The 23873-nt window shown below is 37.2% G+C and overlaps 1 protein-coding gene across 1 annotated transcript in view; it reads left to right on the top strand.

Annotated features, from left to right (window-relative positions):
• Positions 1 to 23873, top strand: part of pdzd8 (PDZ domain containing 8) — a 60622-nt gene that overhangs the window by 13288 nt on the left and 23461 nt on the right. The window contains exons 2-3 of the mRNA XM_088917192.1: positions 6900 to 7025; positions 13213 to 13315. Coding sequence (XP_088773318.1) covers positions 6900 to 7025; positions 13213 to 13315 — 229 coding nt within the window. The remainder of the gene's footprint in view (positions 1 to 6899; positions 7026 to 13212; positions 13316 to 23873) is intronic.

Genomic DNA, 23873 nt, shown 5'->3' with positions numbered 1-23873 from the left:
CTGAATTAAGGCAGAAATCTCAGTTTAACATTTCACATTTTGTTGCTGCAACACAACATTGTCTCCTGTCACTGTAATGGGGCATTAGTTTGAAAATTGAAGTACTTAGGGAAGAGTGCCCCCTAGTGGTCCACCAACACCCCTTATAGCTATAACCTTGTTTTTCTCAGTTTCCTGGTCTTAATGCTGACAAGGCCCAGTTTCGCCTAGCTTCTTCGAGCCAAGATGAAAGGTCTGATCCAAAAACTTGTTCATTTTTCTAGAAATGCTAGAAATGTTTAGAATATCGTTTAAATATCGTGTCATCTAGGAGCTGTTGGCTCGATGACGTCTTTGCTTGTGTTTGAGGTCAGCATGGTCTGGTGTCCTGAACCTAAGTGCACATACTGACAAGCAGCAGCCAACTGTATCCCTTTCAAAGGATGTTTTCATTTCCTTCAGTCAGTGTTGAATCTTAGCTCTGGTTTGCTGGAAAAGCCTCAAAGAATTTTTTGCCCTGCAGCGAAAAACACTACCATGAGAAAATGGGCTACAGTAGCCCATTTAGCCCGTGGCATAGTGGGAATGCATATTTGATGTGACTGTCTTAGGATGAGCAGACTTTCATAACTGTTGTGTTCTGAAAACCAAATGGGGAAAGGGCTGCCCTGCAACAATTTAGTTTAAGAGGCGCTGCATTGCCAGACACTGGTGGTGTTGGGGAAAATGCATCTGGGTGTTTGGGGCATACAGACTTAAAAATTGATCGTTTTTCTTTAAGAAAAATCTTTTTCAACCTTTGGCCTGGCAGAGGTCACCGTAAAAGTGAAGTCTGCTGCCTTCACTGAAACAGTTATCTTCTACGACCTGTACATGTTAAAAGGTTCCGAGTGCATTTGGAATTGTATGAAAATGCATTTAGAATAGTAAAAGGGCAGGACTTACCCACATGAACTATGTATTATTTTATTGCTATGGCTATGTTTTAAAAGCTCGGGAGATGGTATCTGAACAGGTTGTTGATTTCCATGTACTCAAGAGTGTGCAGAAGAAACAGTGCTCGTTTGGTTCATGATTGTGCACCCCTACTGGCTTGGTGAGATTTAAATAAAATTGTCAGAAGAAACAGGACAGACCACTGTCAAGTCTCTCTAAAATAATGCTATGATAAGGACCTTAAAAAATTGTGCAGACACAATATTGCCTAGTGCTATAAGAGAGCAGTTTCAGTCCAAGCTTTTCTTTTTTCGCAGTAGTTTTGAAGCTCTCTGAGAGTGCCTGTCTAGAAACTGTGCAGGATGGCTTTTACTGAGAGAAAAAATGTGCTTTTTGTAAAATAGAGAAGGAAACAGGAAACGCCTCATATTGCATAAGACACAAAGAAATGTGTCAACTACATTATGCTTTTACAACACAAGCTCTCTCTGCACCCCAGAATTGAAGATTATTCTGACTTTATTGAACGAGGAAAACTGTGTGCTTGTTACTGTTCTGAGCAGTAGTGTACCACCTCGAGATGCCTTGAGCTCAAGCCAATGTGTAAATGACGCAATAGAGTGGTTAAAGTCTCTGCCCTCGGCAGAGCAAGATGAAACATACTGTGAAACCGCACAGTGGAATGTTGTCACAGAACAGCCAGATCATTGTCAGCAGGTGTCCCAGCCACCAATCAGCAAATTCAGCCTCTTGACTCGAAAAGCTCCATTTGCCAGCCCAGTACCAGTTGCTCTGTCATGGACTGGGACTTGGAAGACAAAGGCAAGAAACACTGTTAATGATCACATTGATTGCACTTTGAATGTCCAATGAGCTGTTGATGACTTCAGCCAAAGTGGTTAGCTTTTAAGTCATATGGAAAGCAAAACTAATTGAAAGCCAGGTCACTGTGGTCACTTTGTCAGGGGAAGTATGCTGGGATAGGCAGATGGTTTCAGACCCCAAGAGGTCCAGTAGTGCTGAGATGATGGAACATCATGCCTCTAGCTTATGCTATAATTCTGTCGTATGTCAACCTGTGTAGTTGAAATTACTTAGAAGCTATGGATCTGGTTATGGACAACTAAGATAAAACGTGAAGCCCCTGGGCATCTGTCGCACAGCAGTGGCATTGAGAAGTTCCACAGCACATCTTCTAGCACCCAGGCGACATGACCTGTACTATCAGCCTCAGTGATGTTTAGCAGCCTATGAGAAGCCAGTCCCTCACTGATACTGTACCCTTAGCGCGGAAGATATGTCTCACTCATTTGCTTCCACTGGAATTAAAGGACATTAGTCATCTAAACTAGGTATTACGAGTACATGCCATATGAGTTAGCAAAGAGAAGCTTAGTTGAAATTTGAGTGGGGCAGCACTCAGTTTCTAACCTTTAAATTTCAGCAGAATACCACACAAGCTTCAAACAGAATCTATGGCCATCTGTGGTGTCATGACTGTAACGGTACAATGCAAAGTGGCCCTCCATATCTCCTCTCCCTAGTTGTTGGTAAAACTACATTTTGTGGATTTTTGTTGGTGTTCATCCAACCCAAGACAACCTAAATATCAGTTTTGGGATTTGCTTCAAGCTTCAAGCTTTTATACAAATTACACTAATGCTCAGGAAAAAAAAACATATAAAATGTGCTTAGATTTTAGGCTGCTTATGCAAATGTAGTAAAACCTTAAACTGTCAAGAAACTAGTATGGGCTCATTTAAGAACCAGTAATACCTGAAATGTATTCAACTACTTCTCAATGAGAAACTTATTAAATCCCTGTCATTCCTTGGACATTAATTCAACAGTTACTCAAACACATTTAGTTTTAGTTTCTTCATAGCCATTTCAGTAGCACTTCAGGATAGAATTCATATTTAAGTACATGTCAAATGCATCTACGTACTGCAGCTCCATCCATCATTTCGCTTGGTCATGAAGTGACTGGGGAATTCTGTTTCTGAATAGGTGCTTTGTAAATTAAACATATTTTGCTTTATTATGCATCATTCCATATAGATTGATAATATTAATAATATTATGTATGTACATTAAGTATTAAGTACAGTGTAGTGTAGATTTTTAAAAATTGGTTTAATAAGGATCTAATGCTAGTTCTTCTGGTACATTGCTTTTCAAAGCTTACAGCAACTGGCTCTTTGAGTTACCTTCAGTGTCTTCAGCGATTTCCATTTTACCCAACAGATGTCATTGCTAAATTATGGTATCATGCACCTATTTCTGAAATATAATGCCTGCTGTTTGTTTAAAAAAACATTTGAATGATTCTAAGATCAGCTGGCAGATGTTCTGACTGTATAGATTTGGTATTACCAAATACATTTAATACAGGAATTTACAAATCATGTGTTTCTTTAATTATTATTATTATTATTATTATTATTATTATTATTATTATTACTTTATTGGCCATAAACAATTTCTTGTATTAGGAATTTGTCTTTTCGCATACCCCAACTTGCTCTCCATGAGATGTACTGTATGTGATGCATTGAGCAAGCTTTGTAGGCAAATAACATTTCTTCTGATTGGGTAAGGAGAGTTGATATGTATACAGAATAGGAAGATGTTGCTTTTCATTTTCTGGGTTCAAATAATTAAATTAGAAATTTCTTTTAAGAGTTTATTCATGTGATTATTTCTAATTTAAATATGCCTAGTTTAGAAGTAAATAAGTAGAACCATGAAGGTAAAGCTATTCATTAAATATGTGGGTGTTTCAGAAAAATAATACAAGGCTCCCTAATTCTTTAAAAAATACATGGTAGTGTGTTTTGCTATTAATAATTAACCCTCCGTATTGCTGTAAAGATGCCTGCTTGCCAGAAGATTGATTTCAGTATTTATGCAATGCTAATTTATTCCCAGTGAATCAGACACAAGTCAGGATTTTCCATTCAAACTTGAAGAATTCGATTCTCATGGGAAACGTAAAGATGCTTATGTCCCCGAGTTTTCTGAGACGTTTTACACAGGGAGAAGATAACTTTATGCATAAGCAGAAGTAGTTTCCTTACAGCCTAAGCCAGCAACCTACTGGCAACCTACTGTAGCTCAGCAGGTGTGAGGCTGACCAGTACCTGGATGACAGACCTCCTGGGAAAGCTAAGGTTGCTGCTGGAAGAGGTGTTTGTGGGACAACTAGGAGCACTCATTCTGCGATCTGTGTGGCTCCTAATGCCTGATTATGGTAATGGGGACAGCATAGTGTAAAAAGATGCCATTCTTTGGATGAGATGTAAAACCGAGGTCCTGACTCTCTGTGGTCATTAAAAATCCCAGGACATTTCTCAAAAAGAGTAGGGGTGTTACCCTGGCATCCGGACCAAATTTACCCCTGTCCTTTACCAATCATTGCCTTCTAATAATCCCTATCTATGAATTGGCGTCATCACTTTGTTCTTCTCCCCGCTGATAGCAGTTCTGGCACACTTTGGCAACAGTCACATCATCCAGGCAGGTGCTGCACATTGGTGGTGGAAGGGAGTCCACATTATCTGTCAAATGCTTTGAGTGGAGTGTCCAGAAAGTGTTATACTGTATAATTGGGTTATAAGTGGTAAGGAATTAATAATAACAATGATGATGATGATTATTAGAGCCTAAACACTTTATTTTATCAGCTGGCCATTTGTGACTGTGAAGGTTACCTCCAACATGCCTTTCAATTGGGGGGAAAAATCCTGACATGAATTGGATGAGATAGGGTGCTTGAGCTTGAAATGCCTTTTTCTAGCACTGTATGTAACGTTTTTTGTGGTCTGTAAAGTTTTAAGCCATAGTCCATACTCTCTGGAGGGTGAAGTCATGCGGGAAAAGCTCAGAAAATGCAGCACAGCCTGGAATTTCCTCTAAGAGCTTTAGAGCTTTACATCATTGCATCTCTGTTGTATTTATAGAAGTCTGCTCCTCCTCGTTTGTACTGAAGGACTCAGCAGGTTACAGCAATACTAATGCTGACACGTAGGTGCCTGGGATGTAGATGTAAGATAGCCTAGCAATGCTAGTGTTAGGCATCCCTTCACTGACAGATCTGCAGTGCTTAAGAGAGAGAGAGAGAGATCTGTGGTGCAACCTGCTGTAACAGAGGTCTGATTTCTTAATTTCTTAATCCTCACAAGAACAGCTGAGCAATACTGAAGTTTCCCATCTACAGTGAAAATGCAGTCCAGTGTATTTTTTCTAATGAAGTGTAATCTTGCCATCTTTTTTGTGTAATTCCTTTAATTTATGTGTTGTCTTGTAAAACATCATGCTAGTGAAACCCTCACTGTGATGACTACTTTTTTAGAACATGTTTTAAAGGTTTTTGCTATGTAGGCTGCATTGCCCAGCCAGTGTAGAGAGGCCTCTTGAGACTGTTTTATTAGTCTTTCAAGCTCTTCCTCTTTCTGTCCAGTGTGTTCACAGCTTACTTGTGCTCTTGTGATACAGACCAATGTCCTGTAAGGGGAAAAAAAAAACAGGAACCTTTCTTTCCCAATGATCAGAGCTACACTTGAACTGAGGTGAAAAGACACGAAAAGATACTAAATTGTTTTTAGATTGCACTTAAAGTAAATATTTAGGATGATTGTTTCCTTTTTCTCTTACAATAATTACAGACAGTGATCTGAAGAGATGTATCCATAACATTAGACAGTTGATTTAACATTTGTAGTAAAATGCCACAGAAAGGCAGTAGTGCAGTGGTTCATTTATAGCTGGAAATCACATGAGAAGGAAGTGGCCAGCCATGAAGCTTTCAGCACCATTCTTCTGTCACTTAGACACTTGCATTATTAATATGTCTGGGTCTAGCTTGCAAGTCAAAGGATTAAAAATAGACACTGAAAATCAACATTGTTATTTACCGTTATATTCTTCAACCAGTAGAATTTCAGAGTGATCTGATTTTTTATGAATAAAGCATTTAAACTTTATGTGTAAATATCTGTTTTAACCATTTTTCTTATCAACATTAATTTATTTAATTCTTTATTTAGGGTTTAAAGAAGATATTCAAGTGTTTTTAAATGTCATTTTCACTTTATTTGCCTAAAGCAACTGTTCTCTAACCACACCCACACAGGTAAAATATGTCTATATCGATCATAGCAAAAGTTGTCTTTATCCACTGCAGGTCTCAAGTAAATCAGTGTTTTTACCAGTTGTTTTTTCCCAATGGTTAAACAGAGCTAAAGAAATGCAATTTATGGCATTTCATGTGCTCTTGTATTTTAATACGTCCTTCATCTGAAAATGTATTTCTAAGGTAAATACGGTAGCTCTTCCACATTCCAACAAGTTGTTTTGATCAGCGATGTAATCACTGTAGAAGATTGCTAATTTAAATGCTAATTGAAAACCTAATAATGAAAACTGGAAAAATTATTGTTCTATGCACTCCTAAATAAAACCAAAGACTGTAAGTTACTTAGTTTTGTAGTTCACTGGTGTTGTTAATATTATGTCACACTAAAGCATTTAATCCTTTAAGACCTAAAGAATTAGAGATATTGGACAGGATTAATTGCCATGATCTCTAACAGACAAAGGACACAAGCAGAGGACAATATCGGGTTGAAGCCCTTACCTTCATTTCTAATACATTCAGCTGTGAATATACCTGTACTGCTATAGAATAATACACTCTGAAAGCAGGATGATTTGAAGCTTTCCTTTTCATAAAACCACTTTACACAATGTCAGGCTTCTTAAGTAAGCTAAAGTCTCAGCACTTAGGAATTTTACCACTTTCCTGTGTGCATCTCTCTACAAGGAGCACAGATTACATCATTTACTGTATACCCCCACAGAAGTTGAGGGGTTCTGTAGACTGAACAATATGTGTAGTTAAAAAAAACAGCAAAGAAAAATGTCATTTTTTTGTGGTATGGAGACAGCCTCATTAATTGATCATTTTGGTCTTCTCTTCCCAGATACAAACCGTTTTTCCCTTTTCAAGTGCAGCCGTTGCTGGGACAGACCTCTGACCTGGACATTTCTGTTCAGGACTCACGGCTGGTTGAGGGGAGACTCAGAGTCATGCTGGTTGAATGCGGCAGGTAGGTCAATTGACAAGTGCTTTCATTTGACAAAGATTCAGGTTTGTTCACTCAACTAGGCCCTGTAGTGTAGAAAAGGGAACTGGAAGGGGTTTCTCTGTGAGAACAGACTAATACCGTTATAATTTTTCTATGTATGAAAAAGCTTTCAAACTTACAAAACTATATGTGAAGTGAATTAGAATTATTCCAGTGGTTTATTGCAAATAATATGTGGGTAGAAATGATTTGGTTAGTTTCTTCTAAAGTGTTTCAAAGCAGAAAGCACTTTATGTGGGTGTTCAGTTTAGAATAGCACAAACAGTAGTCCTTATAATTCATGTAAACATTAACACTCATCTCCCCGTGTTAATTTGTGCTGAATATCTGTCCATGTTCGTGTTTTGTGGTATAAGCTTTTTATGTTGCATGTGCTTGCCAAAGATTCCCTCATTGTGCTTTCTTACACGATAGCATTCACTGGCTGCATGACATTGCTGTGGCCGTTTGCTGCAAAAAGTGTGGGTTATATGATTAACTGCAGAACATTCAACACAGCAGCAGATCCATTTAATGAAGGCTGCATTAGCAGAGCACTGATATAGTGCTTGATACGTAAAAGAAATCTACAGTATTTCTTGTCAGTGACTGCATTTGAACAGATGAAGGTTCTTCTCCTTTTGTGCAAGATTTGCTTCCTAATTTGTCCAATATGAAGCGCTTGAAGAATAGATGGCCACTACTCAGCTGTGGTCTACAGCAGTATTGAAACTTGCATAGTGCTTTGACTAAAACAAGTACATTCATTGTTCACGAAACTCAAAACCTGAATTTAGAACTGTCTTCTGTACTGAGGGACTGCTAAATGACTTCTATCTAATCTTAAATTAGATCTGAATAAACTCCTATTCAATAAAAAACAACATTTCAGGGAAATAGTTTAATCAGAGGAGCTAATGGCTGCTGTTTTTTGTTGTGTTTTTTAATTGATGAATTACTGTCCATTAAACCGTTATATCTCCCAGCAAAACCTTCTTTTGTAGTAAACCGGGCTTATTAGTTGTGGTCTTCAGACAGCCAAATAAAATTAAAAGGCTGGAAGCTGCAACTGTATTGATTGGTACTTCTTAGAGCTTGCACAGTACTAGCCAGATCTGTGTCAGATACCAGACTTTGCTTAATTCCAATTAAACAAATATTTTTTTTGTGTTTACTTTAATCAACTTCAAAAATCTGCAGAACCTGAACATTCCTCTTTGTTGTGAAACTTGTCATCTTTTCTTCAAGCAGAAACGATCGAATTAATGTTGGATGTCATTTAAAATAACGAGACTGAGGCCTTGTGCTTTTGTTGTCAGAAAACGCTCCATTGGAGCATATCTTAGGCCATAATTGAGTTAGAAACAATCGACTTTTTCTTTCTCTTGATTCCTACATGGAGCCACAGGCCATAATTTAGCCATTCAGTTCCTATCAAAACAATCCCAAGTAACCTAATCTAATTGATACAATGCAGGTCACGGTTAGGAGGAGCTCATGAAAAGGGCCATTGTGGCTTTTGTCTGAGACAAAGTATCCTTTTCCCTAAGTATCTCTTCTGCCCTTCACTCAGTTTTATAAAATTTTAAAGACCCCAGCTGTACATCGCCATTGCTTAGCTACCTTTGTATGACCAGTTGAGGGTTTAGCATCACCGTGTTTTCACTAAGGCAAAGGCTATACTTTAGTAAATTCAGCAAATACCATATAATAATAATAAATTACACTTGTCTATTATTTCTTAGTGCAGTACAGTGCATGTCATACAAACAGATACTCATATCTTAATCAGAATTGAGAAAGGGGATAGGTGATCACTTCATATTGCTATACTATTCAGCATTTGTAGGGAAACTATTACTATACTATAGTAATAATTATTGGGCAAAGTAAAGAATTGATCTGTTGGCATGCTTTTAAAGACTGAAAGACCTGTCAAGAGTTTCTTGCACATGGTATTTCAGGTATAATTAACTTCCAGTTTTATATTGGATTCTTTAAACATTTTTGAACACCTGTAATGTTTAACATGAGACTGCAGAATCTAGGTGTATACTGGCTAGAGGAAAGAGCCAGCTCAGAGCTATCAATTCAATAACTCACTGGTAGTCAGTGAACCAGTGTTATATGTGTTAGTTTTCTAGTCTTATAAAGAATCCCTAGCTTGAGACTTAATGGAGCTGCATTTTACAAGTTGGAAGTCATCTCATTTTAGCACAGGAAAGGCCAACAAGCAATACATTTTCTCAAATCAAGTTGTGATGTTATAAATTCACCTATCTATATCTTTACATCCCTTAAGACAAGTGCACTTTTTAATCTAGTGATATTTGTGCAATGTTTTGTGTTTTCTATTCATGTTCTCTAAAGGTAGCATATAGACAAACCTTAAGAGCACCAGTGTTGGAACCTCAAGGAACACCAAGCTGCATGGTGCCTTATGAAGAAGTCCAGTCACCCATTGCAACAAATTGGCCCCAATTTCAAAGACATGAAACAAACCAACTCAAAACTTTAGGAAAACAGCTAATGTTTCAAAACAATATTCCAATGCCTCTATCTGTAAAGACTGTTTATCAGTCTTCCTTGTATTAATGTGACAGTTTTGTAATGAGACATTCTGTTTCTCTCCCTCCATTTTATTGTAAGCATCCCTAATTAAGTCAGCCAACCACACTTATTAGCTGAGAGTTTACTCTCAAATTGTAATCTAGACTTCAATATTGTATGTTGGATCTTAGATTGTTTGACCAACAGGACACAAAGAGTGAGGATAAATATATATTTTTTAAATCAAACCAGCTTTGTCCATTCACTGGGTTTAGCCAGGGCTGTTTGCCCTATTCCCCAGCCTGTGCTAAGAAAGAATTAGACAGGAATAAAACAAAAGGTATTAAGGGTATTGGGCATCAACCAGTTAGTTTGGTTTTCTTTGTTTGTGAAATGTATGAAAATCTGTAGTTCAAGTCTCCACTTGACTTTTAACTGTGTTGGTGCTCCTCTTCATTGAGCTGAGATTACCCTTTCAAGGAACCCAAGCTCTTGTGCTAGGTACACACTCTGATCCGAAATCACCACTTTTGTCTTTTTACAAAAATGAGCTGTACATACATGCCAACTGAACTGTGATCTGAATTGTCGTCACAAAATAAACTAGCTGTGGAAGCCCATTAAATAATTGTCCACTTAAGCTGTGCAGAGCTGAGTACTAATTTTTATCTAGCCACGATACCAACATTACCATGAATATGTTTAACCTCAGAGGCCCAAAACTGAAGGTCTCTGTGGCAAGTCCACCTGTCTGAGAGGTCTTCTGTCCTTCTTGCCCTCTCTTCCCTCAGAAGTTATTTACAGGAGGTGTGATACACTACAAAAAGATCAACCTGAGAATTTATGCATAATACAGAAAATGCTTAATTGGAAAGAATTTTATTAGAAATACTGAAAATAAAATTATAATGGATAGGAGCTTGTCAATTATAACAATTTTAAGTTCTCTGTCATAACAATTTTCCCACTGTTCCACCTTTTAATTTTATTTATAGCTGTCTCCACTAGATGGAGACATTGCTTTGAAGGCCTGTGTGTTGTGCAGCACTTTTCGGGTTGTGAAGCACAAGTAGTCCGTTTCTTTCCATTCTAGAGGAAATAATGCTACTGTCTTGACACTGTCAGGAAAGATAAGATGAGCGGGCACAAACTAGAGGAGCAGGTTTATATAATTCACTTGATTGTGTTACAATGTTAGGGCAGACTTTTTCATCCTGACCCACCTGTATCGATTAAAGTGGTGTTTACATATCCAAGAGAAGCCAGTGACACTCTTATATGTTTCACTCTTTGCCTTTCAAAAATATAACAGTATGGATCGTGAATAAGAAATACAAGTCTGCTTTGCTTTACACGACATGGAGACAGCTTTTAGATATTTCCTATGGAGGGGGAACGTCATCTGTATAAAAAAATAAAACTGAAAGAGTTGGTTGTACATATTGAAATGAATAAACGCTTCAGATTTAGATAGTTAAATCTCACAGGTCAGTTGCCTGATTGATGCCTTTTAGCTAGCAGCTCCTGTATGTATCCTGGACCTCAAGTGGAAGGGGAACCAGAAAAGCCAGCATGTCTGGGTGTGCTCCACTGCCACAAATTGAAGATGAAGGACAGGACAAATTATGTTGCATAGTTTAATATGTACTCAAATGTTCAGTCAAAAGCATTGTTTAATGAAATGTATGTCGAAGTGAAAATTTGAAAATGAAGTTAAAATCATAAAGGAAATGCATTGCACTTGCCCTTTGATCCAAGTTGATTCATTTAATTTTAATTTCTGTGTATTTTAGTTTGTGTTCCCAAATAAAGACAGCTTCTTCGTTACTTCCATATATCTTCCAGCAGAGGGTAGCAATGACACATTAAAACTGTGGAAAAGCTCCATGTTGGTCTTTTTGTGCACATTATATTTAATATGTAGCCTGAGAAATATGTACAGCTTGCAGTGTTTAAGAAAGGAATGTCAAATAGCACTTCTTTTATATCAATGAGGATGTTTTGTAGTTTGCTTTTCAAGATGTAATATAAATTAAGCCTACAAAGAAAAGATCCTAAAAATGTTACACTCCGTGTAATCATCAGGAATCCAAGCTAGGGCAGCCAAGTTATGCTCTTTACAAAATCTTATGTACTGTACTATAAGAAGTACAGTACTTGTGCATGTGTGTCTTTTAAAATGTGGAAAATGACTTAATGTTTTCAAATTTGGTCGTCTTAATGTTTGCTTTCGTTTGATTACATATTTATGTTTAGTCCCAAATTCAAATACTGTATATAAGATCAGGCTTTGCAACATGCAAGCCACCCTGCTGCTCCTAGTCCCTAAACTGTGCCTTGTCATTGGCCTCGATCGTTCTAATTCACTCTCGGCATTTGCAGTGTTAAAGAGCTGGCTGGAGTGGATGACAAGTGCAGGATGTTTAAGATCATAAAAAATAAAAAAAATAATAATTTATGTACTACTCACACTGCTTGTGCATGCACTTTCATATTTTATACTTGAACTCTCTTATACAAGTACATTTACAGCAGACATTATTCAAACAAATGTCTACAGCAACCTAAAGCGCATGAGGGGCTTCATACATTTTCATCATATCACTTACATTTCAGGATAGGACTCTTAAAAACCATCACTTGCACAAAATTGTCAGTCTTTTCAACACTTCAGCGAGAGTACGACAGCTATTGACCTCCACAGCTTCTGAGCTAGAATTCCTCCGTGGTCGGTATTCCACTCCATAACAGACAAGATCTATAGTGGTTTTTATCTCTTTAGTAGAGGTTTGTTCCAATGTGCATGCCAACTATACACCGATATGTATTGATGTACATTGTACAAGATCATCTAGATCATTAATATGGGTTTTAAGTCTATTTTTAACTGTTATATTTTTGTACATGCTCCTTATTATTGTGATTTTGTGCAAATATGAAATGGTTGTTTTGGTGCTACTGTTAGAAATGGGTCTCTCAGGAGCAGTCTGGTTTTAGAAAGCATGATGGGGCTTACAAATTTTCTCATACCGTAGCATTGTCTTTATAACATTTTTTATTATTTTTCCATATAAAATTCAAAAACGTTTTTTCTCATGCCTACTTAGCAGTACTGGATATAATAACCAAGATGTGTTTTATGTTAATGCAATACATAAATATATGAAATACTATTGCAAACCATCACCTCATGTGCTGCAGTTGTTGCATTGTCCTTGTTTTGCTTCCAGAACAACATTTTATTTTATAATGTATTTTGATTATTGTATTCTTTAGGAATAATTGCTAAAAAGTATAAAGAAGAAACACAATATTTCAGCTGTCGAACATTATTCAGGTTTGGGAATCTCATCTATGCTCAAGGATATGAAACTTCCAGCTTCCAGGATATGTTTTTTCCAGCTGTTTTGAATGATATGTTGTCTTGTCTGAACGTGCCAGTAGCTTTGATAATAGTGATATTTTAATTTGTTGTTTTCCATTCTATGCCTGTAACTGAATGTGCATTTGATCCGATACTAATGAAGCTGTTTGTTTTCATAGTCTGAATGAAGCACACTCTGGACAGTCTTGCTTTCCCTGGCAGACAGTAACGATGTCTCTTTTTTTCATCTTGAAGGCTGTTCATCTTGGGGTCGTATGATCGAGAGGCGTATGTCCACTGTACTTTGGAGCTGAGCAGCAGTGAGTGGAAAGAGAAAGCGCGGAGCTCCATCAAGACAGTAAGTCATTCAGAGCGCTAGCATTGGAGAGATTTCATTTTGCCGGGCCTGTTCTGAGAAGCTGTTTCAGAGCTCATTTACAGTGCAGAAATAGAGAAGTCTGTCCTTCAGGAGGACTTTTACGATTATCCCTTCCCTGTTGGTTATTTTTCCAACTACTGCACGCTCGCACACTTTTTTTATGATAGTCAGGACTTTTTGCTGACAAAACCATTTTTTATGCTGAGGCCCAAATTAATAATTTTTACACAGAATAAAAAGGTTATATAAAAACAGATGCTGGAATCCGAGAATCGTGAAGAGTGAGGCTTAGGTGAGTTTTTTGTTCATTATGTCCTTGTGGACCCTCATTCTCCATGACCCAAAACTACAGGTGTCGATCGGTGTAAGCAGTCAGCACGTGCAGGCAGTAATGCTGAGATCCTTTCCTTGCTGATTTCACATCCATGCTTGTATGCTTCCTGGGAGCCAATGCCAGAAGAGACCAGTCTTGTAAGCATTGTACAGTGGGTATAATGTGATGCCTTCATCTTGGATTAATTTGTTTGGTTTCTTACAAAACTGTTCTATCTCTTCAGTGGAAGCACTCAAAGCTTCGCAAAACTGTTTTATTTTATTCACTAGACTGCGACGTTTACAAAATAGCTAAAGCTGTCCATCACTGCATTTCAAATTCACTTTCATGTGTTAGGCCAGTATATTGGCAGCAGATTGCAGTTCAACACCACATGTTTCATTTGTGGACAAAATCCCCCTTTACCAGGTTTTGTCTGTTAAAGTGAGTTAGTTGTATTTTGCATTATCACTACAAAGTTTCAAAAGCCAGTGAATTTTGACATTAAGTGCAGTTTTTGAATGGGGAGTTGTTTGATTTTTTTAAATGCTTTATAACCTATTGCATATGTCGCTATTTTTGTAGTAGATTTTATAGCAGCTTTTTAGGTGTACATTTTTACAGAAAATTAGTTTAATGAAATCCATCGTTTTAATTCGGTGATTCATACAATGATGATGATTTTGAAAGGATTTAGTTGACGCAGGAGTTTAACTTTTAGCATAAATTTAATAGCTTACCAGCTATTATTGATTTTATGTAAGATAAGGGTCACTTTGCTACATCAGACTTAATGACCTTAAGAAGAATTAGTGACTAGTAACTATTACATACTAAAATGTCAGGTTTAATTACTTTCTGCTTGAGATTTTCGATATTGTGAGATCTTAATGCTATTCTCTGTCCACATAAGCTTGAGCCAGGCAAGTGACGTTTGATTGTTTCAGATGCAATTAAGTGCTAATTGTTTCAAAGATAATTCAATACCATGGCAAGACCACCTACAGGAAAAGTGTTAGGCTTCTTAAGCCCACAGGGTGGCAGTGTTATGAAGGAAATGCCATGGGTTTGTGTATGGAAGGGGTTAGAAAGCAAGTGTGGTAAGTCTCACATTTAAAGAGAAATAAACATACTGTACATGTTATGACTCTTGTTTCCCATCAGTCCCGTACACTAACCACTCTAACCAATTTTTAAAATTACTATAAATATGGTCATTTATGGCAACAGCCTTTTTATTTTTCAAGAAAGCATAAGAATACAGGTTCTCAGAGCTCTCAGACAAAAACAAAAAGGTTAATTATGATAGCTATAAGGAGATAAGAATGCTTTTGACCATTTTATCAGATTTTCTGCACTTTTAACATAGCCTTTCCTCTTTCCATAAGTACATTTGGTTGCATTCTTTTGTCAAAATTATCTAAGAGTATCCAGGCCTGCACTAATCCTTGTAAGATTTTTTTTTCTGCTGTTAAACCCACTAGTGAATGGTATCATACCCAAAGTAGGATAATAGTACCTTTACATCTGTGATTGAAAAGGAGCACACGTGCTCAGTGGCACAGACAGTAGTCATATTTGAATGCACATTAGGCACACGTGCCTAAAGGTTCTCTGCCACAGGGCACTCCAAAAAACGTGCATAGAGAGGTACCAAAATGCACCTTGAGTGCCTCTGTGACAGAGAGGACCAGTCTTCATGTGGAGCTGTCAGTATGGTGCTGCATAGATTTAACATGCAAGTTTAAAATATAATAAATGGTGTATTGAGGTTTTAGAGGAGAAGCAAGTTTTGTCCCAGACTCTCTCAATCAGGACTACCATCCAGTTTGTGTAGTTTTCAGTATTCCCTGTAAAGGTAACAGGGAAGGGGCTGATTTTAGACCAGAAGAAAGGGGGGAAAAAGGAAAAGCTTTTTACTGCGAATCATCAAATACAAAAAAGACAAATATACTGTAAAATTATGAGTAGATGCAAGGAGCACAGGACTATAGATTAACTTTATAAGAATCCAGTTAAAACCTTCTTAAATGTTCTTACTGACTCTGCTTCTGGGGATATTTGATCAAGATCTTCCAAACCAAAACATGAATAAACACTTACTCACTTCTTCCAAACAACCACAACATTTTCTGTGAAGAAGTGCTTCTGGTTGCTGCTTCTGAATTTAGGTGCAGTATGTGTATTTGAGAAAATGGTGCTCAAAAAAGTTAGGACATTCATTCTCCAGTCTTGGTGAGCAGTGCTGCCTGCTTGGAGTCCCACCAGAGCTCCGCAGAAAGCTGTCTGATGAGAGCTTATTACCCTGCTGCCTCTTGGCTGCAGTGTCTGTTGTTGTCCGGGCCTGACTGGCCCATCCCAGAGAACGGGCTGCTGTCCATTCCTGACAGACTAGCGCAGGAACCACTGTGAGAGATGGTGCATCTCTCTCGTTTGTAGCATCCCAGATATGGTTTTCATGGCTTTTTATTACATTAATCTTGTGTAGATTATTACATTAATCTTTCCAACAAAGCAGGGGCTACTTTTGCCAAGAATATTGGTGACTTGTTTGTCTTCACTTTCAATATATGGGTACTTGTGCCACCCCAAAATCCAGCCCTGCCATTCTGATATTTATTAAAAACTGAGGAAGGGTAGTTCGCATAATACAAAAAATTGAACTAGTTGAGGCTTTTATAAGTTGAACTAGTGTCTAAGTAAACCTTTGTCATACAGTACTTGAACTTAAAATTGAACAAGACCACGAAAGTCCAAAGTCTAAAAAGTAAACACACTATTTATAGCTATGTGGTAAAATACTTTTTTATGAGGGACTCATTTGGTTCTGGTACATTTATTTTACAGATATGAGAAGCAAACGTGATTTGTTAAATAGAAAAAAAACTGTGATGAATCAGAGAGTGATAAAGGGCTCACAGACACACATTAGGCAGCATTCTAAATCCAGAACATATGTCTTTTCTTCATTGCTTGCTGGTTAAAGAAATTAATGCCCAAATCTTGCATTTGCCGGGCGCCAACAGACTTCAACATTGATGGATGTGGAAAGTTCCCTCTACGTGTATCATTTGCTTGTTGTCAGTAGGTTGAACTGTTAAAAATATAGAAACAGTTGAATAGTTTCTATATTTTTTTAGTTTTTAGATTAGTTTCTGTATTCTATATTACTGTTATTTTCATGAAAAGAGGTCCTTCTTGTGATATTCTTTAGGTTTATACAGTATAAAACTCCATTTTATTCATTGAGTTTAAGCTAAACTTGCATAGGTTAGGAGAATATAAAAAATATGATGCCAGGTATTTTTAACATCCAGTAAGGTTTTATAAAAGCATTTTCACCAACTTCATATATAAAATCAAATAAAACATACGCGTAAGATGAACAGTCCAGTATGAAACATTTCTTTAAAGTTAAATTGTTTTTCTACTCAGTAATCCCTCTTACAAAATAAATCATATTTAATCCGAAACAAGCTTCATTATTCTTTGAAAACTGCTTGTGAGGTGAAAATTTGTATAACGGAAACTAAATACCCATTACTTCTCATATTATAATGTCTTATTGGTTTTAGAACTCAAGTGTTCCCTCGGAACCCAAAACTTCACCTTAACACAGCACAGAACACTAAATATGAAAACAGTAACATTCCATGTAAATTATTCAAGTAACATGCTTGAAATCATTAACCAATGCATAAACCATATGTAGGAAATGTATAACACTCCTGCTCATTTATAGTACAGTAGTTACATCCTTAGCAAAAAAAAAACATTTGGTACTATCCTGTACTATATGCACTGAAGACATGCAAACATTATAAAAAAAATTTAAAATGTAATAAAAATGAAATCTTCATCTGAGAAATTATGAGACTTCTCTTCTCGCATTGTTTTACGAGGGTAAAAATGTGTTTGTTAAATATAAAACAGGTAGGAGTTACCTCACAGCATGTCTCGTATAAAAGAAAACTTGTACAGTATAGCGAGGGATTACTGTACTATGGATCAATTTTATATTTGTATGGTGGGATGAAAATTCAATTCTTACACATTATCACCTGTTTGTGATCAAACCTTATCTGGTTATTTGTTGTTGGAGATACTGCTTAAGATAAGACCAATTTTATCCCATTTGTTATCCCATTTGAGTGCCGGTTAATTTTTATTTTAAATTGTGTGGTTAATTTTCACACATTTCTCCTTTTATAGGATTGATCAGAATGTAGTATGCTTTCTGTTGAGATCATTAGGATAATTTATGAGCATCTGTTACACTCGTAACTGATAGATTTCATAATTTGCCTGTTTGACTGGTGATCACTGCTCTTCAATTCTGTGGATATAGATTGTAGAGATAGACAACGCAAAAAATGTTGCATCAAGGAATTTATGATCTGATTTTTCTGTCGTAGGATTCCTTGGAAATAAGTGGTGTATAATTCACCCTTTAGAAGTATAACTCTAAAGTATTTAGCTGAAGAGAATGCTGAGATGGTAAAGAAAAAAAAAACAAACTGCTAAACCCTGACTGGTCTTTCCTTGTTGTGTATTTTTCTGTCAGACAGTAAGAAGTATACTGGGTCACCACAAGCATTGTACAGTATCAGTAAGTGACAGACAGACAAGCCATTTTAGACATAAAAAGCCTGGAAGTGAAATGCCAGTATGTAGGGTGTTTGATCCATTCTGGGACGCTTTCCTACATCTTCAGCTACTGTAAGTAGAACTATAAAATAAAGGGTTAAAATTCCACAGTCTTGCTTATATTAGTATTCAGATGCAGCTTTCGTCCAAATGGGTCCCTGCTGGCATTTGGGATCTGTTTTATCAGCAGCCTTTTTAAGCTAAAATCCCAGCAGGAGTCAAGCAGGAGGATTAAAGCAGATACCATTTTGAAAAGGTCACTCTGCTTTTTTCTCTGCTACACTGAAAGCATGATCTGTTCTCACAGAAAAAGGATCAATAAGCAGTTTGTTCTCTGAAATCAGGTCTTTATTTAACGCATGTAGTTTTAGCTCTTGCTGTGCATTTTAAAAAAATATTTGTCAGTTATACCAGATATATACATTTAAGCAACAGATTTCCATGTACTATAGATATTGGGTTTGAAGAAATCAAATGATTCGATAGCTCTAAGGTTAAGGGTATACTCTTGGCTGTCTAATACTGCATGAGATTCCACCACACCAAGCTTTCTAGGCAAAGACAATTTAGTTTGCTCAGCAAGTAATAATAAACTACCCAGAATATCCTGCAGATGTGCCCACTGCTGTTCTGACCTGAAGAGATCACAGTGTTGGATGTGTAGATGGAGTGAGAGAGCAGAGAGCATTTTGGATAACTCTAAAATACTTTTACAGTTCCCCTGGGACCATCTGAATAATGTGTTGTGTGTACATTGAGATCACCACGGTTTTGTTTCCTTATTGGTGTTAACAGAAGCCCAAGCTTCTGTAAGAGTAAGAGCTGAAGCGGTTTGGTTGGCTTTTTGTTTCCCTCGTCAACAAGAAGGCTTTTCAAAGCGCTGTATTTCCCAGCATAGAGGCACGGTGCCCTGAGCGACAAAAGTCTCACTTTTGTCACTCACACACATGCACTCACTAAAACCTATAGCACTGAACAAATTTCACTCCTCCATCACTGTGTCATTTGAATTGTGTTTTTTTTGTAAAGGTCATTCAGGAAAACTAGATGTCCAACCAAAAGCTAGATGTGTAAGTCCACCCTGGACATACAGCATGGAAGGTTTGTTTTGGGGAAAATAAAACAGTGGGATATATTTAGACCTTTTCCATTACAGCAGTGGAGTGGAGTTCTTTATTACCGGATATTTAGTCTATCATCTGGTTTGTTCTGTGAGGCGTGTTTGCACATCTGCCTGAGTGATTCCACTGTTTGTGGCGAAGTAATTTTTCTTGACAATGGAAGGGCATTGAGTCAAGTTTCCATGGAGTTTTGGGATAGTATTTGTTGATATAATACATTGTATGATAGCCTATACCTTTCTTATGAGATAAGATTAGTATACTGTGGCAATTCTTCCCTGTTATCTTCCCAAGTGAACAATTCTACAGAAATGAGTAAAAAAACACAGAATCATTTAGGCAGAGCAGGGTTTCATACCAGACAGATACCGGTTTCTGGCAGTGAAGTCGATTGCTGCAAAAGAGGCTTGCTCATCCTCCTGTTTTCAGAATAAAATGGTGTCTTTGATTTGTTCTGATGGAATGAACACTTCAGAAATTTGATTATCTATTGTGTGAACCTTAACGTTCCTGCATGTGAACAAATGTGAAAGCTTGTTTTCAAATGATAAGTCATAATATTTACCACATGAATTTGAAAAGTTATCTCAATACATATATGCACACATCTATGTATTTTATTATTGCATCTGCCTTACATATATGTATATGTACTATATACATATGCATTATATATTATATATCAGTGTCTATGCATATGTTAGTGGGACCAGTAGGGGGTGCTCACCCCACGATCTGCGTGGGTCTTTCCACCTCAGTATAGTTGTGGGGACACTATACTGTAAAAAAAGGCACCGTCCTTCCAATGAAACGTAAAGTCTACGTCCTGACTCTCCTTGGTCTTTAAGAATCTTGGAGCGTTTCTCAAAAAGAGTAGGGATGTAACCCTGCTATTCAGGGTTACATTTCCACCTGGCCTTTACCAATCATGGCCTTGTAATAATCCACATCTATGAATTGGCTTCATCACTCTGTTCTCCTCCCTGCTGATAGGTGATAGGTGATGAGCACACTGGTGCACTTTGGCTGCCGTCACATCATCCAGGTGGGGCTACACATTGGTGGTGGTAGAGTCCCCATTACCTGTAAAGCACTTTGACTGGAGTGTTCAGAAGAATGCTATATAGTGTAAGGATTATTGTCATGTCAATGGAGTTTAGGTTCTGTCTAGTCTTAGCTGTCCAGGTGCAGTAATGTTGTTGGAGTAGTGGTTTGCTTATTAATTGGTGAAAATTGTTTCAGAGGAATTAATGTCTTTAAATTTTAGATATTAAAATATATAGGCATTATACAGTATGATAAATTATTACAATTACTTTATTAAAAAAAAAACTTTAGTCCATCCTGTAAGCTTTCTGCTGCCTTTTGAGGCCATCTGTGCTTCCTTGGTCAAGCATGTCAAGGGTTAAAACTGTCTTTTTAAATGGGCTCATACTTGTGTATTGAGTATCTCCTTGAGGTAACCTGCATGAGCTGGCATTGCATCACTGCGTGGATGAGGAAGATGCTCTGAGCTATACAGTACCTGCCAGGAAAGACATCTTTATTCAGCAGGAAGAGGCCACCATTCCGCTGTGTCAAACAGTGTTAGCATTCCCCGCTCACTTTCCACCCTAAACAGCAAAGACTGAAACCTTTCAGACGTAATCAGGACCATGCTTAGAGATGACTTACTTTTTTGAACTATCTCACAATAGACTTCATTCAGTAAGAAGTCTGTTAAATAACTGATTTTTGAAATCATGTTGTTACTCTTAAAAGCTAATAAAGCAAATATACACTTTCTTAATCTTAATGTGGGCTACAGAAAATATTTCTTCATCAAAGATGACTCAAAAAACAAAAAGATTAGACAAAAGAAATACTATTTTGCTGGGCTACAACAATGTGCCTAATAATTTCTTATGTAGTGCAAACATGTGTACCAAAAATAAGATGAATATGTTATCCGGGAAAACTTTTTTTTATTTAGTCATGGTTAGATAGCCTTAATTGCCTTTGGTATTGACTTTCAAATGCACTTTAAGTACTTATGCTCCCCAGTACTTATGGTCACTTGAAATGATTGGGTTGAACACAAAGTTTTTTTTCTAACTTGTTCAAACGTATGTGCCGAATCTCCCAAACAAAAGGAACCATTTATTGTGCTTTTATTCATCATGACCTCTTGAAGGCAAAAACCAAAGGCTGGACTGTAAAGCAGAAATGGACTCTATTACAGTTAAATATACAAGTATGAACTCTATGCTTTTCAGTTCAACATTAATAAGCTTATTAGCAAAACGGATAAAAAACGCACAAATTCAGAGGGAATGGATGGTGTGCGAGTTGTTTGATGTTCCGAATGTGTTCCAATGAGTGTTTGCGTACCCGTCCTTTGATTTCATGTGCGCTGTGTAATCAAGCTGCTGCTGAAAGGTCATGAATAGAAAGGCTCTTCTCCCACTCTTCCCGGGCCCAGCGATTTCACCACGCAGCCTCCTTCAGTTGGTCTTTTGTCACTGGGCACTAGGATGTAAGGGTTTCTTTCACTCCGAATTGACTCAGAGTGGGGCTCCCCTAAAAATAGATAGGTAAACACTTACAGGGAATCATTTATATATTTATATCTCCTTAGTCATCATTGCAACAGCAAGTGCTGTATAACAGCATCTAGAAAAGGGCTCTGTTGGAGAAGAAGGAAACATTGTTTAATTACAATTATAATGTGGAGCAATACAGCATTTTTGTACTTTCAAAGGGCTGTATTAAACACGGATCTAGAAACATTGTTGGCTAGGCTGATGCTTCGTGGTAAAAACGTCACCTTTTCTGTTCAGATGCCTGCAGATGACGCTGTCCACGATGTCCCCGAGTGTAGAATTGAAATGTAAAAAAGTGGAGGCTGAACACACAAAAAAAGAATTCTAGAAGATTTAGGTCTATTCTTGTTTTTTCTATTCTCTGTTTAGCCCAAACTCTCTGCTAGAAAATAAATATTTGATCGACACACTATTTCTTACACCAGCTGCACAACTGAAAAGTAAGGAACATTATTACTAAGATCATGTATTCCCTCTGGATGCACATGAATTACAAATATACCTTTAAAAATGAATGAATTACAATTTGTTTTTTTGAGTACCAATACTGGTTGGTTACCAAGTCCACACACAACCTTAAAAGTTGAATTACTCCAAGAAGGATGATAGATGTCTTTACCTATAAAACTGCTGGGAAAGATTGCCATTTCCTATTTCAAAACAATTTCTTTGCAGATGAATCATTTACAAAACTGTTGCTTTTGCTTGAGGTGCAGTCAGATAATGGGGCACTTAGATTTTGTTTAGCAATGACATGCAGTCGACGCATTAAGTATAGAAAGACCTGTTCATGACTATAATCTTTAAATTTGAAATCAATATTTGGTGAGAACACATAGACAATTCCATTGATCAGTCTCGCTGTGCATGACACTCTGTGATGGCTACAATTCCAGCATTCTCCCATTTTATAGAAATACTTTGAAGATGCTGCCACCTGATTACTCATAAAAATTCAGCTACTAGCTTCTTTTTGATTTTATTGGCCAAATTGTTTTGTTCATTACGTATACCAGTAGTGACTAGGAAGGACTGAAATCACAGAAAATGCCCCCAGGGATCCACCTGCTTATTTGTACTTATTAGGCTTCATCCTCCACAGGTTCCACATTTTGTGTTTTTATCCAAATCTAAAAACAATAAAAAAACAAACAATTTGCACACTTAAGATTTACTTCCCTTGCTTCAATAGTAAAGTTTTGCTGAGCAGGACCTTGCATATTTGATATATCTCTGAGTGTACAACACACCTGCTAATTGTACTGATAATCCATTTAAAAGGTTTTTGTTGTAAAATAAAATGACGCCGGTGTCTTTAGTGTTGGTTTTGGTGTTGATTATGATGCCTGGGAGTTATACAATAGGTGCTCAGGGAAAAAAAAAATCTTGCCAAATGCAACTTGGGTAATTCTACTTAATTTGGGAAGAAAACGCGCAAAAGAAACAGGTATTTTTTTAACCACCAGTGGAAGCCAGTCTAGATTACTGTGATTTGCTTCAGCTGCTTGCAAATCAGAGGTCCTTAGGCCATGCTGTGCATACTGTACCTTCTTAAAGTCATGTTGATGTGGGCAGAGTGGGGATGTCACAGCACTGCTTAATGTCTTAACCTCTGTGGTAACAGGGCACAAAGTTACCAGGATAAGATAACCTGCCTTATCCATTGCTGTCTGTGTTTACGGAAAGATATAGTTGGATGGTTTTTACTCTAATACATTCAAAAAGTGGAGCAAAAAAAGACAAAAAAGTCTTCCTTGTGCTCCCTTTACATCATTTGTTAGTCTTTTATAGAAAAATGATCACAAAAAGAGTTCAGCCGTCGCAATTGTATTCCGTGCTTATATGTTTTGGTGAATAGATTTCGCCTTTAGCAC

This window comes from Atractosteus spatula, chromosome 5 (genome assembly GCF_055471065.1).
Source record: "Atractosteus spatula isolate fAtrSpa1 chromosome 5, fAtrSpa1.hap1, whole genome shotgun sequence".
NCBI lineage: Eukaryota > Metazoa > Chordata > Actinopteri > Semionotiformes > Lepisosteidae > Atractosteus > Atractosteus spatula.
This window is presented reverse-complemented; position numbering and strand designations above follow the sequence as displayed.